The sequence below is a fragment of the Alligator mississippiensis genome, chromosome 2 (genome assembly GCF_030867095.1).
Source record: "Alligator mississippiensis isolate rAllMis1 chromosome 2, rAllMis1, whole genome shotgun sequence".
NCBI lineage: Eukaryota > Metazoa > Chordata > Crocodylia > Alligatoridae > Alligator > Alligator mississippiensis.
In genome coordinates, this window is record NC_081825.1 from 176,138,061 (window position 1) to 176,154,401 (window position 16,341).

A 16,341-nucleotide genomic window follows, 5' to 3' on the forward strand; every position below is an offset into this window, starting at 1 on the left:
CTGCTTGCCTGCTGTAGGGCGCTGCACTACTTTTCCCACAGGCTGAGGCCCAAGGCAGTGCCCAGCACTTGGGCTCTTATTTTTGCCGAGTTTTTCCTCAGCCATGGGTGACCCTGCTCCCTCCTTCAGCATCTGGGCCCTTAGCCAAGAGTGGCAGTTACCTCTGAAAGAGGGAGCACACTCCACCCCACCTCACTGCAGCCTTGGAAAGGGGACCCCGACTGGGGGTACTCCCTGCCTGGGATACTGCAGCCTGACAGGGACAGCCCATCCTGTTGCCAGGAAGCTGTTGCTTGTTGCATTTCCCTTAATGTCCCCAGGGCCCTCTCCCCACCTTTCCCTGACACTATTGCTCTGGGGATGTTGGCTGCCTGCTTCCTGCCAGGACCTCCCCTCCCTTCCCCACTGCCAGATTGCAGGAGTGGGGCAGTCTTGGGGTGGCTATGGCAAGGGGAGCCCCCCAGGGCCATAGCATCTTCAGGACTTGGGGCTGAAGGATGGTGGGGCACATGGACATTCAGGGCAAAGATCCTGGCATGGTCCCCCAGGGAAGGTGCTTCTCCCACAAACCCCTAAAAGCAAGCCTGACACTAAGGGCCAGAAAGAAGAGCTGCAACCAGAGGACATGGACTGCTGCTGTGCATAGGCAGCTCAGCCAGCACCCCTAGGCAGGGGGTGGAAAGTAGGGTAGGTGCATGCTCCATACCACGCTAACTCCAGTCAGGATCTGCCTTCTGCATGAGACCAGCCCTGGTAGTGGTGGCACCAATTGGGCAGTGCTGCAGCTGTGGATTGGTAAGGGCAGCTCTGCTCCAATGGGTCTAGGACGCACTGGAAGAGGAGTCGAGCTACTCAGCAGCTGCAGTGCTGGAGCAGGCGCATTGCCACCTCCTGAGTGTTTGGAACTTGGTTCTTTTAGACCAGTATTTCTCAATCTGTAGGTCACAAGCATGAAAGGGTCGTGAACAGGATCATACTTTAAAAACGGAATCTCCTTTAAAGGAGAAAAACCATGGGAAACTGGCTTTTCCCTTGCAGGCTGGTAGAGTTCCAAGGGGCTGCTTGGGCCCTCCCCCCATGTCCCACGCCCCCACCACACACTGGGGGGCTGAGGGCAGCAGGTCAGGAGCGAGGGGCAAGGAGTCGGGACTGACCAATGATGTTTACAAATGGGTCCTGGTGCAAAAAAAGTTGAGAACCACTGCTGTAGTCTAGACCTTGGGCCCCACTTGCCCGGCCATGGTTCCAGCCTTCCTGCAGTGGCCACACAGGGCACCAGGGGGCACCTGTGTCCCACTGTGGCAGGGGCTGCCACAACAGCCCACTTCCCCTGCCCCCACCAGGCTGTTTCTGGGCCCCAGCCAGCAGCTGGGCAGCACAATGTGCTTACCAACATGATAACCTCCAGGTTTCAGGGGTCCAGGGGAGGTGAGCCCTCACCTCCACGGCCCGCCCTCCACCCAGACCATATCAGCACTTGCACTTGGCTAGCTCTAACTGTGCAGCTGGCACAGTCCCAAGAGACCCATTCCCTGTACCACACAGCTAGAAGGCAGGAGGCCAGTGGCTCTCACACAAGCATTTAATCCAAAACACACACGCCAAGGGCTGTTGGGAAAGTGGACAGCACCAAACACAGCAGGGTGCTGGACTGCTGAAAGCAAGGCTGCACTAGGCACCCCTGCAGTGTCCCTGGACACACCATGCCCTTGGCAAAGCCCCCTCCCGCTCCTCCCCCAAAGCACTGGGAATGAGAATCCTCTGCCTAATGCTGGAGCGAAGCCGCTTTCCACTCAGGATCCAAAGCACTCGCTGTGGGGGCTGGGCACCAGCGCAGGGTCCCCCTTCCACTTCATATCATGAGCTGTTCAGGCCCCTCGCACTTCCCCCTCAGAGCGGGTACTCGTGCCAGAGACTGTAGGGGAAGCAGAGAGAGGTTACTCCTAGGGAGACCCAGCTCCATGCCCTGGTACACCCCTGGGCCTGGCCCAGGCCAAGGCTGGAATGTGCCTGGCTCCCCGCAGCGCCGCTGTGGCGGGTCTTCAGGAGACACGATTTTACGGTCAACTTGAAGGAATGATGTGGCTGGAGGCAGATGGGTCACACGGCTATCAGCTTTCAGGGCCAGCGAGCTGTCGTTGGAGGGGGGTGGGGAGGGCGCACATTTCTCCCTACTTTGTAAGTCCTGCTTCCCTGTGACACCCCCCCCCACTCTCCCCTCACCCACTCAACAGAGCAGGGCCTGGCCCCAGGGTGGAGGCAGAGAGGCCCCGTCCCCTGGCAGGCAGTGCTGGCTGGCTGCAATGCTTTCCTAGGCCGCTAGGAGTGCTGTATGGCAGGGAACAGGGCACACTCCCCCTCCAAGTCACTGCTACCTGGTAGGTCAGCAGGTCCCAGGCAGCACCCCCTCGGGATGCAGGGACAGGGCTGGGCTCAGAGCTGAAACTGATTCAACAGCCTGATTCTAGGGCAGGAGAGGGCATCTCCACTGCCTATCCAGCAGCCTCATGGTCCTACCCCAACCACTCAACCCTTCCCTGACTTAAGCAGGCGCAGGCTGAAATAGCCCAAGTCCGGCTGCTGATTGCAAGTAGGGAAGGGGGTCAGGACCGGGGCTGGTCTCCCTCCATCACCCAAGAGGTGACTCACCCACCCCTCTCCTACCCCAGCCAGCTCTGGGGGCAGATCTGCTGTCTCAGGGGTGAAGTCTTCTGGGCATGGGTCAGAGAAGCATTGCTGGCCCCCAAGGCACATCCACATCTGGCCCAGCCCCGGGCTCCCCACCGGCATAGCTCTGCCAGGACTCTACCCCTGGAGCATTGCTGTGGCTGCAGCACAGGTGGCCAGTGTCAGCGGGGCCTGTGGCAGGCAGAAACGGTCTGTTCAGGGCTGGACACCGTGATGCGGCCTGCTTCGCCAGGGGGCTTTCTGCAAGGAGGGTGAGCTGGGCTCCCAGCCCCACCGGCTCTGCCCTCTCACCTCCAGCACTTTAGCCAGGCTGCCCCGTCTACCAGAGGGGGCTCGATCCTGCATCTCCTGACAAGGGGCCAGGCTGCTCCAGGGGGCAGCTCAAACAGCTGGCTGTGCCCAGCCCTGCCTGTGCCACCCAAGTGATGCCACCACCCAACTAGCGAGCCCCAAGCACAGGCCAGGCCCCGCCAGCCCCCTCCCGCCGTGGGCAGGGACCCAGTCCCCAGTTCCCTGGCTCGGGAAGCTCCCGGGAGCCGCCTGACCCACCTGTAGGTGACGCGGGGGTCCTCGCCGTGCTGCAGCAGCGCCTCTCGCACCGCGTCCGGGGGGCTCAGGCCCAGCGCCGCCGCCCGCTCCCAGCGCTGCAGGCGCGTGATCCCTGTGGGCACGGGGGTCAGGGGTGGGCTCAGGGTCCTGGAGCCCCTCGGGGCACAGCCCGGCCCGCCCGCGCCCCTCCGGAGGTGGGGGGAGGGTCTCACCGGTGCAGGGCCCGTACTCGGGGCTGAGGTCGAAGCGCTTGAGCAGGTCGAGTGGGGCCGGGGCCGGGGCGGCGCGGGGCTCCTCGGCGGGCCCTGCCCCCGGGGCCTTGGCTGCGCAGTCCCGCCGCGGCCTCTTCACGGCCGGGAAGGCATCGGGGATGAGCCGCTTGCTGCGCATGGCTGGGGGCGAGCGAGCGGGCAGGCCGGGCTTAGGGCGCGGCGCCCCCAGGCCGGGGAGACCCCAGGCGTCCGCCCCGCGGCCCCACCCCCCGCCCCTGCCCCAGGCCGCGGATTGGACCCCGGCGTCCGAGCCCCCGCGCCCCTCACCTGGTCCGGGCCCCTCCGCGCGCTGCCCCGCCACAGTGACGTCACTGCGCGGGAAGGCGCCAAGGGGGCGTCGCGAACACCTCTCCCCGGAGACCCTGGGGGGTCAGGCGCGCATGCGCGCGGAGCGGGGCGTTGCTGGGGCCCACGGGGTTCCCACCTCCTTGTGGCGTCACAGACAGGGCGGAACGTGGGTGTGGTGATGGGCCTGGGTAATGCGTGCGGGGTGCTGATGGGCCTGAGCCGGCAGCACGGGCCCGGCCCGGGGCACAGCGAAGAGGAGGAGGACGGGGGTGGCAGCCTGGGGGTGCGGAGCCAGGCACGCGGCTGGGCCCGGGACGCCCCGTCTCCTGACCAGCGCCTTGGGCACAAGCAGACACAGGGCGAGGCGGGCCGAGGGGGGAGGGCGGACTGGAGCGTGGCCGGGGTCACCTGCCCTGAGTAGCCCTGGAGGAGGTGGAGGGCGAGCACCGGGGCCAGGCTGTAGTGGGGTCCGGCAGGGCTCGACTTACACTTTGACTCTTGGGGGGTGGCAAGAAAAATTGGGTTACCCACCACTATGCCCTAATAAAATCAGAACCCGTACAAAGGCGCACTAGCCACCCGAACCCGTTACAATATCCACATTGCGCGCCACGCACACAAGCAACTCTTGGTCCCTCAGACCAGGCAACCCTTTCCTTTCAGCCCCACTCCGCTTCTGGGGTCACGTACTCAGTTCACCTGTTGTCCATGTCTCTGTCGCTCCAGCTCCTGCTGGAGGACCTGCTGCTGCTGTTGCTGTCCTCAGCTCCACTTGTCTCTTCCTCTTCCTTGCTGTTACCACCCTCTTACAAGTACAGATTTTTTTTTTTTTGGAAAAATATGTCTATATATATATATATATTATATGTATGTATATGTATGTATGTATATACATATATATGTATATGAGGTTATATATATCTACACTCTGAATATCACTCTACAAAGAAAAACCTTAAACCTGTTACAAAAACTGCACCACTGCGACCCGCACACCCATACAAAGACCCGCTGGCCACCTGAACCTGTTACAATATCCGCTCCGCGCACAACACATACAACCAGACTAATTCTGGTCTCAAACCAGGCAACCCCGTCCTTTCATTTCCCCCCTGCTTGCAAGGTCACATACTCAGTTCACCTGTCATCCATGTCACTATCGCTCCAGCTCCTGCTGAAGAATTTGCTGCTGCTGTCGCTGTACTCAGTTCCACTTGTCTCTTCCTTTTCCTCACCGTTGCTGCTCCCTTTCCTGCTCAGGGGGAGTTGGAAGGTCCTGTGCCACATGTCTCTGTCTCATTCTCCACAACCAATTTCTGGTAGTAGGTCTGGAGTTCACTCAGCACCACTTTTACACAGCCTACTACCTCTGCATCTGTGTGCCTGTATAACAGGAGGTTCCTGGTCTTCCACGGGGCACTCCTGAGGCAGGACGTAAATGTCAAACTGGGGTGACAGGTTCCCCTGGTGTTTGGCGGGGTGCCCGTATGGCGCCACTTCTCTGGTTAGCCCATTGACACCAGTCACCGCTTTGCAGAGCTGCTGCACCATATTCTTGACTGTTCCGCAACCTTTCTGCGGACCACCTAAATGGAGCTTGCAGACCAGTGGTGGTCCACAGACCACAGCTTGAGAACCTCTGAGCAAGAGTATCCTGGAGCCATCCCTAGCCAGCACTCCTGCCGTGCTCCCCACAGGCAGATCTGCTGCTGGGGGGGATGGTACAGATGTACCCTGCTTCCCAGCCTCCCAGGTCCCACTCACTACTGCTGCACCAACCCCAGGAAACGTTCTTGTCCCGTCCTGCCCTGCTGTCCAGGCCAGCCAAGCACCAACTCTGTTAATGGTTCATTTGCTGGGATCAGAGGCTGCAGCAGCCCCTGCGGCAGAGACCCAAAGGGCAGGACCAGCTGCTGCCAGGCAGAGCCCACCCTGCCCCACAGACACCTCATCACCACTGTGCTCCTAGGACAACCCCTGCCGCAGGGACAGTGAACGTGCAGGTGAGTGGAAAGCCCCCTGCCCTGCCCAAAGCAGCCCCAGTTGGCTGGGGGACAGCAGCTGACAAACAAGTGTGTTATTGCAGGGTCTCTCTGTGGGGTGGCCTTCTCTGTGGGGAAGAGGGGGGACTGAGATGGCTCTCAGGGAGTTGATGGCATCTCCCCTTCCCCAGGTGCCTGCATTATCCCCTCTGGAGGTTGCCAGGGCTCAATCCGGCCAGCAATGCTGATCCTGAGCTGTTCCTCCAAGCTGCAGCTGCTGGAGGGAGTGCTGCGGCAGAGCCTGCCTGAGACACTGCCGGTGACATGAGACTGCTCTTGAGACATTGGGTGACAGCCCCCCACACTCATCCAGGGACTGGGCAGAGGAGATGGATGGTCTTGTCTGCCCTGGGTGATGGTGCAGATGCTGGGTGAAGGGCTGAGCCTTCCTTCTGGGCTATGGGGGTTTCTGCTACCCCCCCCCACCCGACCACACAGATATGGGGTCACTGGGGGTCCAGCCCCCTCCCCCCAGCTCCAGCTGCTCTTCTGGGGTTGCCCAATTGTTGCTTGTGCAAAGTTCAAACCTAGCACAAATGCCTGCTGCTCACCTGGCATAGCTGTGAGCAGTCCAACAGCCAATCACAGCCTGGTTGGCTCTTGCCAGCCAACCATAACATCAGTAACCTCCATGCCAGCCAGTCACAGTGTGGGCAGCTTCTACGCTCATCAATCCAAAGTGGCCACTGAACAGGGAGCAAATCTCTAGATTCAGCAAAAGTAGCTCAGGAGACAGAGGGCTGGGGAGGGGAGGCGGTATGAGGGGTGGTCCCATGACTCAGGGGCCCACAGGTGCCATTGGGTGTTGTGGCTGTGCTTGGCCTTGGGTCTCAGCACCCACTCAGACTGGTACCTGAAGCATAGGACCTCCTCACCTTCTGCTCAGCCCCCCATACACAGCCTCCAGACCAGCTCACAGAGCACACACTGGCCCCAGCCCTGTTCTGCCCCTCGGCATTCTCCCCCTCCCAGACCTACTCCTTTAGCCTGTGCACCATTCCCAGGCCTCCTCTCTCCATCCTGCCCCCTCACATTTCCAGGCCTGGGGTTCCCCCTTCTCTGGCTTCAGCCCCATTGAAAGCACAGGGAGGTGGCAGCCATCCTGACTGAGGTTAGTGGCAATGCCCGCCCCTCTGGAAATGCCAGGGGAGACTGAAGAAGGACCAAAGGCTCCAGAGAGGCAGTAAGTAATGAGGAGCTGAACCCACCCCCAGGCCAAAGATCAGGGGGTTCCTGATAACCATGTCGGAGCCAGCATCACCCTGGTCTCCCTTCCTCATGTGAGTCTGAGTCCCTGATGCCTGTGGCTCCCCCTGCCTGGCTCTGACACTCTGCTCTGTCTCAACCAGGTCCTTGGTGCTGTGATGAACATCAGCCGTGGGAATCCAGCTGGCCATGAGGTGTTGGTGGATTCGTGGCCCAACTTCAAAGCTGTCCTCACCCGGCCACGCAAGGAGGTGAGACTCCCCTGCTATGGGGTACAGGGACTGTCTCCCTTGGCAGGTGCCAGCTCCTCCGTGAAGGAGTGTGGGGCTGGCAGGAGCCAGGGCCTTTCCCTTATGGGAGGCGCTTGCAACAGTGTGGCCCAAAAGATAGCTGACTTGGGGTGTGAGAAGATTGCTTCTCCTCCCTGGAGTTTCCCGCTCAGCAAGTATCTCCTGGCAGGTGGTGACGGATGACTCTGATTTCTATGCTAACATGTACTCAGCCTTCTACCGGGACCTGGGTGCCTACCGGGCACTGCTGAGCAGCCCAGGGGCCATCAACTGGGCCCAGACCTTCCGCATACATGGTAAGTCAGGGACCATCCCCCCTGAACCCCAGAGCAAGAGCCCAGGTGTGGGAAGACCCCAGGCACTGCACAGGAGCTCTGGGTCTCTTTTGGGCTTAGTTCACCCCCTCCCCCTCACTTCCATCAGTCCGACCCCCCCCCCCCCACATACATGGGCACTATTCAGGGTCTCCCACGGCTGCTCACAGTGCATTGCTTCCCACCCTGCAGGGCTCCAGGACAGCGTGTGTGAAGCCTCCAGGGACATTGCCAAGGCCAAGGGCTTCCAGGTGTACCCATCCACTTACTTGGTGTATCTCCTGCCAAGCTCCAGCACTGTACCTGATGTCAGGTCAGCGTCTGCTGTGCTGCCCTCATGGGGCTCTGAGGCCATCTCATTGCTCTGTATCCAGGCCAGAAATCACAAGCTAGGCCTAAATGGGGTCCCCAAGTCATCCCCGTCTTTCTCCCCATTCCCCATACCAGTGAACCCACACCTAACTTCTTGCAGCTCTAGTGTCCCCCTTTCTGCTGCCCAAGGGTGGACCTTGAGACTGGGTCAGAATTATTATCCCCAAGAGACAAAAGGCTTGTGCCCCATTCTCACTTCTTGAGGTAGCTGGTGCCCTGGCCTGGGACTTAGTGAGAGCCACTGTTCCCCTTCCCCTTCATCTGCCCATTTTTGTAGTCTGTCTAAATCTAGTTGCAGCCTCTCTCTTCCTTCAACTGTGTCCACCTCGCCCCAGATCTTAATGTCATCAACAAACTTGGACAGGGTGGAAAGCAACTAGATTTAGACAGACTACAAAAGTGGGCAGATGAGAATAGGATGGGGTTCAACGTAGACAAATGCAGGGTGCTGCACCTTGGGAGAAGGAATCCACAGCATACATACAGGCTGGGGAGTTCCCTTCTTGAGGGAGGAAAGGGATCTTGGAGTCATTATTGACTCCAAGATGAACATGAGCCACCAATGCCAGACTGCAACCAGCAAGGCCAGCCATACCTTGTCATGCATCCAAAGGTGCATCTCAAGCCGGTCCAGAGAGGTGATACTCCCCCTCTATGTGACTTTGGTCAGGCCGCAGTTGGAGTACTGTGTCCAGTACTGTGTGCCGCACTTCAAAAGGGATGTGGCCACCCTGGAGAGGGTTCAGAGGAGGGCCACCCGCTTGGTGAGGGGGCAGCAGGACAGGCCCTATGAGGAGAGACTGAAGGACCTGAACCTGTTCAGCCTCAGCAAGAGGAGGCTGAGGGGGGACCTGGTGGCTGCCTACAAGCTCATCAGGGGGGATCAACAGCAAATAGGCAGAGCTCTTTTCTCCCCAGCACCACCTGGGGTGATGAGGAACAATGGTTATAAGCTGATGGAGAATAGGTTTAGGTTGGAGATCAGAAGGCAATATTTTACAGTTAGGGTGGCCAAAATCTGGAACCAACTTCCCAGGGAAGTGGTCCTTGCCCCTACCTTGGGCATATTCAAGAGGAGGTTGGATGATCACCTGTCTGGGGTCTTGTGAACCCAGCATTCATTCCTGCCTGTGGCAGGGGGTCAGGCTAGATGATCTGTTCAGGTCCCTCCTGACCCTAGCTACTATGATACTATGATACTATGCACCTCTGACCTGGCCCTCCCATCTGACTCTAGCCACCTCTCTCTGCTGCTTCAGGCTGGACCCTGCCATGAGGCTCTCAAACCTGGATGTCTCCCATGTCAATCTGCTGAATGAGACATGGCCCTATGGAGGGAATGAGCAGAGCCGGCGGTATATAGCCATGCTAATCCGTGGCTTCCCCAGCACCTGCTTCCTGGATGCCACAGGCTGCCCCATCAGCTGGACAATCACTGATCCTTTTGGTGCCCTGACACATGGCTACACCCTGCCCGAGCACCGTGGCCGTGGCTATGTCAGTGCTTTGTCCTTTATCTTGGCCCAACAGATTCGGACACAGGGTTACCCTGTCTATGGCAGTGTGGCATTGGACAACCACCGCATGCAGAGACTGCTGCAGTTCCATGGCTTCCAGTGCCGGACTAAGCTGTGCCGTATCATCTTCCACAGCCCGGTGCCAGGCAAGTTTCCTGCCTGGGTTCTTCCAGACTTTTAGCTGGATGCCATTCCTGGATTCACTGCTGGGCCTGGTCCCAGCCTGTACCCCTAGTCATTCCCCATGGACTGGTGCTGAGGGCTGCCAGCATGGCTGGGCAAGGCCAGGGCTCACCTAATTTCATCTCCAGCCCCTCTCTCTGGCTGGAAGCCTGAAATGTCACATAGGGCAACCCCTCTTCCTGTACTCCTGAGTCCCAAAACCAGGCTGATGGGCTCTGTCCTGTCCCCTGCACCCAATAGCCAGGCCCCTCAAGGGTAGCCTCCTTTCTGCACTCCATACCTGTAGCACCACACTGCCAACCCCCTCAGTGGTGGCCTTAGGGTTGTTGGGGCCCTGGGCAAGAGTCATTTGGAGCCCCTTAGAACCACTTCCTTGCAAAAACTTCACCCCACAAAGAATGTGGGTCTTCTAAAGTCTGGGGCCCTGGGCAGTTGCCCAGTTTGCCCTCCCCTAAGGCCGCTACTGGTCCCTTGCACTACCCTGGGCACCCAGACACCCCCCCCCCCCCAGCTATTCCCTCCTCCCATTTAATAAAGCTGCATACACTCACCTGCATCCTGTGGTCTGACGTGTGCCCCTCACCTGCCATCTCCCCCAGCCAGCCCCCGGGTACCCTGCTCCATTCCCCCACCTCCCCCCTCATCCTCTTCTTGGTATTTCATGGATTTCATAGACATTAGGGCTGGAAGGGACCTCAGGAGATCATCGAGTCCAGGACAGGAAGTCAGCTGGTGTCAAAGGATTCTAGCAATATAAGCATCCCAATGCTTCCTAAAGGAGTCCAGAGTAGGTGCTTGCACCACCTCTGGAAGGAGCCTATTCCAGGCCTTGGGGGCTCAGACAATAAAGAAGTTTTTCCTTATGTCCATCCTAAAATGGTCTTGGAGGAGTTTGTGACCATTGGTCCTTGTCATCCCTTGTGGTGCTCTGGTGAACAGACGTTCCCCCAGATCCTGTTGCATAGCCCTGATGTACTTATAGGCAGCCACCGGATCACCCCTGAGCCTGCACTTTTCCAGGCTGAAGAGTCCCATGGCTCTCAGCCTCTCATCATAAGGCCTATTCTCCTGCCCTCTGATCATGCACGTGGCTCTCCTCTGGACTCTCTCAAGCTTCTCCACATAGTTCCTGAATTGTGGAGCCCACAACTGGATGCAGTACTCCAGCTGTGGCCTCACCAAGGCCAAGTACAGCAGGAGGATGATATCCTGGGATTTACTTGAGAAGCATCTATGGATGCAAGCCAGAGTTTGGTTTGCTTTACCAGCTGCAACATAGCATTGGTGGCTCATGTTCATCTTGTGGTCAATCATGACTCCCAAGTCCCTTTCAGCTTTGGTACTAGCAAACGTAGCACGGCCGAGCCTATAAGTATGCTGCAGGTTTTTTCCCCCCAAGGTGGAGTACCTTGCAGGTTTTGGTATTGAAAATCATCAGGTTTGTATCCACCCACTTTTTCAGCCTATCCAAGTCAGCCTGGATCACCAGCCTGTCCTCCAGTGTGGACGCTCTACCCCAAAGTTTGGTGTCATGGGCAAACTTGGCCAGTCCACTTCTGACACCTGTATCCACACTGTTGATAAAGACGTTGAAGAGAACAGGTCCAAGGATGGAGCCTTGGGGACACCACTGGTCATGGAGCGCAATGATGATTCTCTTCTGTCAACCACCACACTCTGAGTCCGGCCTTGGAGCCAGTTCCGCAGCCATCAGATTGTGATGTAGCTGAGACCACAGTTGGCCAATTTTTCCAAGAGGAGATCCTGGGACACCGGATCAAAGGCTTTTTTGAAGTCCAGATATATGACGTCAATCTCTTCTCCCTTGTCCAGGTGATATGTTTCCTGGTCGTAGAAGGAAATGAGATTGGTGAGGCAAGACCTACCCGAAACAAACCCATGCTGGCTGTCCTTCAGGATGTTGCCATCAGCCAGCTTGTCAAGAATGGACCCATTGATGATTTTTTTCCAGAATCTTACCAGGGATTGAGGTCAAGCTGATTGGCCTGTAGTTCCCTGGATCTACTTTCCTCCCTTTCTTGAAGATGGGCACTACATTGGCCTTCTTCCAATCTTCAGGTACTTCACCTGAGTGCCACTAGTTTTTGAAAATCTTGGCCAGTGGTTAGGCTATGACTCCTGTCACCTCCTAAGTACTCTGGGGTGCAATCCATTAGGACCCGCTGACTTGAAGGTGTCCAGCCTCTCAGGGTTTTCCTTTACAAGGTCTACACCGATGCTGGGTATAATTTCACCATCACCCTGGCTGTCCCGCATCTTGCTAGGCATGGCAGACCCTTGGGGTTGATGAAAAACCAACGTGAAGTACCCATTAAGCAGGTTAGCTTTTTCCTGGGAGTCGGTTGTCAGTTGTCCTATTTGGTTTAGCAGGGGTTCAATGTTACCCTTGCTTTTCTTCCTACTCGCCACATATCTAAAAAAGTGTTGGCTACAAATGTCCAACTTGGGATCCTTAAAATTCTGGTTTATTAGGCAGATTGAAACACTGTAATGAAGTCAAATCATAAACCTTGGGGCTGGTCCACACACACACACACACACACATGCACACACACAGTAGCGAGCTACAAGAGTCGGGTATACCTATCCCACAGGCGCTGGAGTCTGCTGTTGATGGCCAGTTGAGGCTTCTTCCAGCGTGGTGTTATCCACCAGAAGGGGGTCGCCGGCTGGTCCTTCTGGCTGGACAGGTCGGGTGCTGGTCAAGTTGGAGATCAAGAGGGTGCTGCTGAGGGTCACTTTTCACTGCTTTTTATCTGTCCTTGGCAGACTTTGGTGACTCCCCAGTTTTCAGGTTTGCCTAATCCAGGGGTTGTTGACCCTCGTGGGACTTCCCCTTCGGTGGCTACTGGATGGCATCTGTCAGCCCCAGGGGTCATCCGCATATACTTGCAGGTTTGGGAGTCCGTTGATGAATTTTGAATAGGGCTCTGGGAGCGGTTGATCTGGAGATATTCAGCCCCAAAAGTTGGTCCCCGGCATTGACTAACCCAGACCGGGGCTTCTAGCCCTTGAACAGTGAAGTTTAGAGAATTCCCGGTTGCTACATTTGTCTCCTATTGATTTCTTCCCTTGGTTGATCTGCAGTTTCCCTAGGAATTAAATGCCGCCTGCTACTGTGTTACGCATTCAATCACTGATTCACTTGCTCTTTCAGGGGCCTGCCTGACACAGGGAAGGGCAGTTTGATTCCTGTCCTTGTTAACATTGTTACAGTGTATAACTTACTTCTAAAACTAAAAGGGTGTAGGTTCTAAAACTAAAACACATTTAGTTAAAAGGTGAAGAGTATAGAATATAAGCTACAAGAGTAATGCCATGGCACACAAATAGATAAAAATACCAAAATACAAGGGGAGATACAAAATACACACATACAAACTTTAAAACACAATTCCTTATCTCATAGTGAAAGAAAGAGGAAGGAAGAAAAGGTAGAAGAGGAGAAACATATTCAAAGAGGGGAAAGCACATGCAGGCAAGAGGAAAAGGGGGCTTTCTGCTACAAAAGGACTTTTTATTGTCCTTGATTTGTGTAGCCAGGTGGAGTTAGGTTGCAGCCTTGGCTTTCCTGGTTTGCTCCCTACAGGTAACGACCAGTGCAGAATATTCCTCCTCTGTGGTGATTCCTATCTTCCATCCTTTATAAGCCTCCCTTTTTTGGCTTAGGATGTCCACGAGTTCCCTGCTGAGCCAAGGGGGTTGCTGTGCCCTTTTGCTACCTTTCCTCTGAGATGGGATGGACATACCTTGTGTCTCCAGGATCGCTCTCTTAAGAAGCGACCACTCCTTTTGGTCTCCTCTCCCTGCTGAGTCTTGGTCCCTTAGTGCCTCAACAACAAGCCTCCTGAGCTTATCAAAGTCAGCTTTCCTAAAGTTGAGGACTTCTGCATTGCTGACTGACTTGCCAGCTTTGCGATGGATAGTAAAAGTGATCAGCTCATGGTCACTGTCTCCCAGCTTTCCCTTGATCTTTAGGTTGCTGACTTGGTCATCCCCTTTAGCTAGTACCAGGTCCAGCAGCACTTTACCTCTTGTGGGTCCATAGACTTCTTGAGTCAGGTAGAGCTCGCACATGAGGCAGCTTTGTGACCATTCAGATTTGGCCGAGTGCTCTTCCCACGAGATGTCTGGGTAGTTGAAGTCTCCCATGACAACTATGCACCGAGAGTGTGTAGCCTCAGTCAGTTCCCTGGCAACTTCCTAGTCAATCTTTTGTTCCTGATTAGGAGGTCTGTAGTAGACTCCTACCATTGTGTCCCCTGTGCCATGTTCCCCACATATTTTAACCCAGAGGGTCTCTAGTTGCCCTCCCTGGGTTCCATTGTCAGCTTGCAGGGAAGTGTAGCTGTCCTTGACATAGGGAGCTACACCCCTACCCCTTTTATCTGCACAATCTCTCCTATACAAGGTATAGCCTTCTAAACCTGTGGCTCAGTCATAGGTGGAGTCCCGCCAGGTCTCCGTTGTCCCTATGAAATCATAGTCTTTCTTGTTTAGTAGGAGGACCAGTTCCTTCTGTTTGTTCCCCAAGCTCCTGGCATTGGTGTACAGACATGTAAGCGTCCCATTGGGATCCCTAGGCTTCCTCACATTCCCCAGAGAACACCGTTCCAGGGCTGGGGTAGGAGTGGAATACCTTGGGTTCCCTAACCTGTTGGTTTTGTAGGTAATGCCTAGTGGGCTTGCTCTGGTGGTTGTCCACCCATCCCCTGGCAGGCTTAGTGTAAAGCCTGGTCAAGCAGATTAGCCAGTCTGGCTGAGACGAGCTTCCTCCCCAAGGGAGGTGGAGGCCATCTTTTCCCAGCAGACTGCTGCCTCTCTCACCAAAGAGTGGACTGTGATTGTGGAAGCCAAAGCCTTCACAATGACACTAGCACCACAGTCTTTGGTTGACTACCTTGATCCGTCTCCCCCTCCTCAGCCCATGACCCGTAACTGGGAGGATAGAAGAAAAAGCCACCTGTGCCCCAACCCACTAAGCCCCGCTCCCAGAGCCCTGTAGCTATTTGTGACCTGGCTGGGATTGCTCCAAGCCGTGTTGTTTGTGCCCACATGGATAAGGAGCATAGGGTAGTGATCAGAGGGCCAGATAAGCTTGAGGATCCTCTCTGCCATATCCTGGATGCAGGCCCCTGGGAGGCAGTAGACCTCCCGGGCTAGGGGGTCAGGGTGGCAGATTGCCCCCTCAGTCCCCCTCAGGAGCGAGTCTCCCACAACAACCACTTATCATCTTCTGCCTGCGTGTCTTGAGCCGGAGCCGGGGACTGTGTATGGCTTCTGCCATTGCCGGGCCCTTTTTAAATCATTTGAGCCATGGGAGCTCTGGGGCAGAATGGGGCTGTGAAACTGGTCCCCAATTAACAGCGTGCTAAAAGGCCTGGAGCTTGCCGGTTGCCAGAAAGGCATGCTTGAGGGGCATGGGACATGCTGGGCTGGGGCTGCCAGCCATGGTGCTTTGACAACTCAAAGTGCTGGCTTTTCTGCTAATGCCAGAAGTGCCCACAGACGTGCCCCAGCAAGGGCTGTCTGGGGAAGAGCCTGTCTCAGCATCTCACGGGTTAATTACACCCCAGTTTACACATGTTGCAGCCCAGCTCCTGGCATTCTCCAGATGTGCACAACTAGCTCCTTGGTGCCATCCCACCCTTATTTTAGGGACTCTCTGCAACTTCTCATCCTGTCCCTCCCACCTCCCTGCTGGGGACCCTTTGAACCCCATGTTCCCTTCTCCCATGCCAGGCTCCATGTGCCCTTTCCTCCCTGAAAGGGACCTCATTTCTCCCCACCACCCACACCCAATTTCCACATATAACTCTTCTGCCAGGGATTGAACAGCAGCAACAAGAGCTGGGATCAAAGGGATTTAACACACAAACCTGGGAAAACAAATCCACCTAGGTGTTCCATCCTGAGCCAGCTTCCCCACTCACAGGCCACAGTGAAGCAGAATGGGGTTGAATAAAGGGGAAAAGGGACAGAAACACACAACCTTGAGTGAAACCCTTAGCTGTTAAATCATCGTGGAACCCCCAAACTATTAACAGCCTTTATCACAGTCACGGCCAAACCAACCCAGGAGATCTACTGCCTCTCCCCACCCATGGGGAAGGGAGACTTGCCCAAGGGCTGCCATTTGGGTGCTCTACTGCCTATGCCAACCAGCAGTGGTAAGGACTGGGTAGGGAGGACCACCCCTGCTGCTCCTTACCTCCTTTGGGGATCACTGCACCTTGCTGCTGCCAGGTTCACCGCTCTGTTCTTCACTGCCTCCAGATGTCACCACTACCATCATCCTTGCTGCCCCTCTGCTCAGAGTCAGACCAATTGCAATATTTGGGGTCAGGAAGGAATTTTACCCCACGGTCAGGTTGGTACAGACTGGGATTTTTGCCTTCCTCTGTAATGGGGGGAAAGGCCCTCTTCCCAATACCTCTTGGGCATATATTGACAACATTTCATAGAAGTAGGACGTTGGCTGCCATGGCTCCCCTACTTTATTTTTTGCAGGTTTGGGTGTTAGGCCTGTGTTGTGTCAGGTTGACAGTAGTCTTATGTAGAGTTTAGATCATGGTTTGTATGGGATGGTTTGGATAGGT

At 56.1% G+C, this 16,341-nt stretch overlaps 2 protein-coding genes across 6 annotated transcripts; one reads left to right on the top strand and one right to left on the bottom strand.

Moving 5' to 3' along the window:
* Positions 1 to 1,564: 1,564 nt before the first annotated feature.
* Positions 1,565 to 3,873, bottom strand: POLD4 (DNA polymerase delta 4, accessory subunit). The gene is made up of 4 exons (XM_019496774.2): positions 3,777 to 3,873; positions 3,450 to 3,629; positions 3,238 to 3,349; positions 1,565 to 1,915 (listed from the first exon to the last, which is right to left on the bottom strand). Exons 2-4 carry the CDS (start codon positions 3,625 to 3,627, stop codon positions 1,891 to 1,893), a joined length of 315 nt encoding a protein of 104 aa, XP_019352319.1. The 5' UTR covers positions 3,628 to 3,629; positions 3,777 to 3,873; the 3' UTR covers positions 1,565 to 1,890.
* Positions 3,874 to 4,642: 769 nt separating this feature from the next.
* Positions 4,643 to 10,598, top strand: LOC102569293 (glycine N-acyltransferase-like protein 3). Of its 5 annotated transcripts, none has more exons than XM_019496792.2 (6): positions 4,643 to 5,800; positions 5,971 to 6,098; positions 7,189 to 7,296; positions 7,505 to 7,631; positions 7,842 to 7,962; positions 9,552 to 10,598. In XM_019496792.2, the coding sequence occupies exons 2-6, from the start codon at positions 6,021 to 6,023 to the stop codon at positions 9,835 to 9,837; spliced, it is 720 nt and encodes a 239-aa protein (XP_019352337.1). In that variant the 5' UTR covers positions 4,643 to 5,800; positions 5,971 to 6,020; the 3' UTR covers positions 9,838 to 10,598. The 5 variants fall into 5 exon arrangements, with proteins under 5 accessions (XP_019352337.1, XP_006260162.1, XP_019352336.1 ...); XM_006260100.3 differs by having other exon boundaries at positions 9,281 to 9,813; XM_019496791.2 differs by lacking the exon at positions 5,971 to 6,098 and having other exon boundaries at positions 9,281 to 9,813.
* The last annotated feature ends 5,743 nt before the right edge of the window (positions 10,599 to 16,341 follow it).

What these genes read in the sequence shown, in the direction of transcription:
- POLD4 (XM_019496774.2), bottom strand. Translation starts at nt 3,627, where the DNA reads ATGCGCAGCAAGCGGCTCATCCCCGATGCCTTCCCGGCCGTGAAGAGG. An exon ending in CGAGTACGGGCCCTGCACCG is followed by an intron (nt 3,350 to 3,449) that starts GTGAGACCCTCC and finishes CCGTGCCCACAG; the next exon opens with GGATCACGCGCCTGCAGCGC. An exon ending in GACCCCCGCGTCACCTACAG is followed by an intron (nt 1,916 to 3,237) that starts GTGGGTCAGGCG and finishes CTTCCCCTACAG; the next exon opens with TCTCTGGCACGAGTACCCGC.
- LOC102569293 (XM_006260100.3), top strand. Translation starts at nt 6,021, where the DNA reads ATGCTGATCCTGAGCTGTTCCTCCAAGCTGCAGCTGCTGGAGGGAGTG. An exon ending in TCACCCGGCCACGCAAGGAG is followed by an intron (nt 7,297 to 7,504) that starts GTGAGACTCCCC and finishes ATCTCCTGGCAG; the next exon opens with GTGGTGACGGATGACTCTGA. An exon ending in CCAGACCTTCCGCATACATG is followed by an intron (nt 7,632 to 7,841) that starts GTAAGTCAGGGA and finishes CCCACCCTGCAG; the next exon opens with GGCTCCAGGACAGCGTGTGT.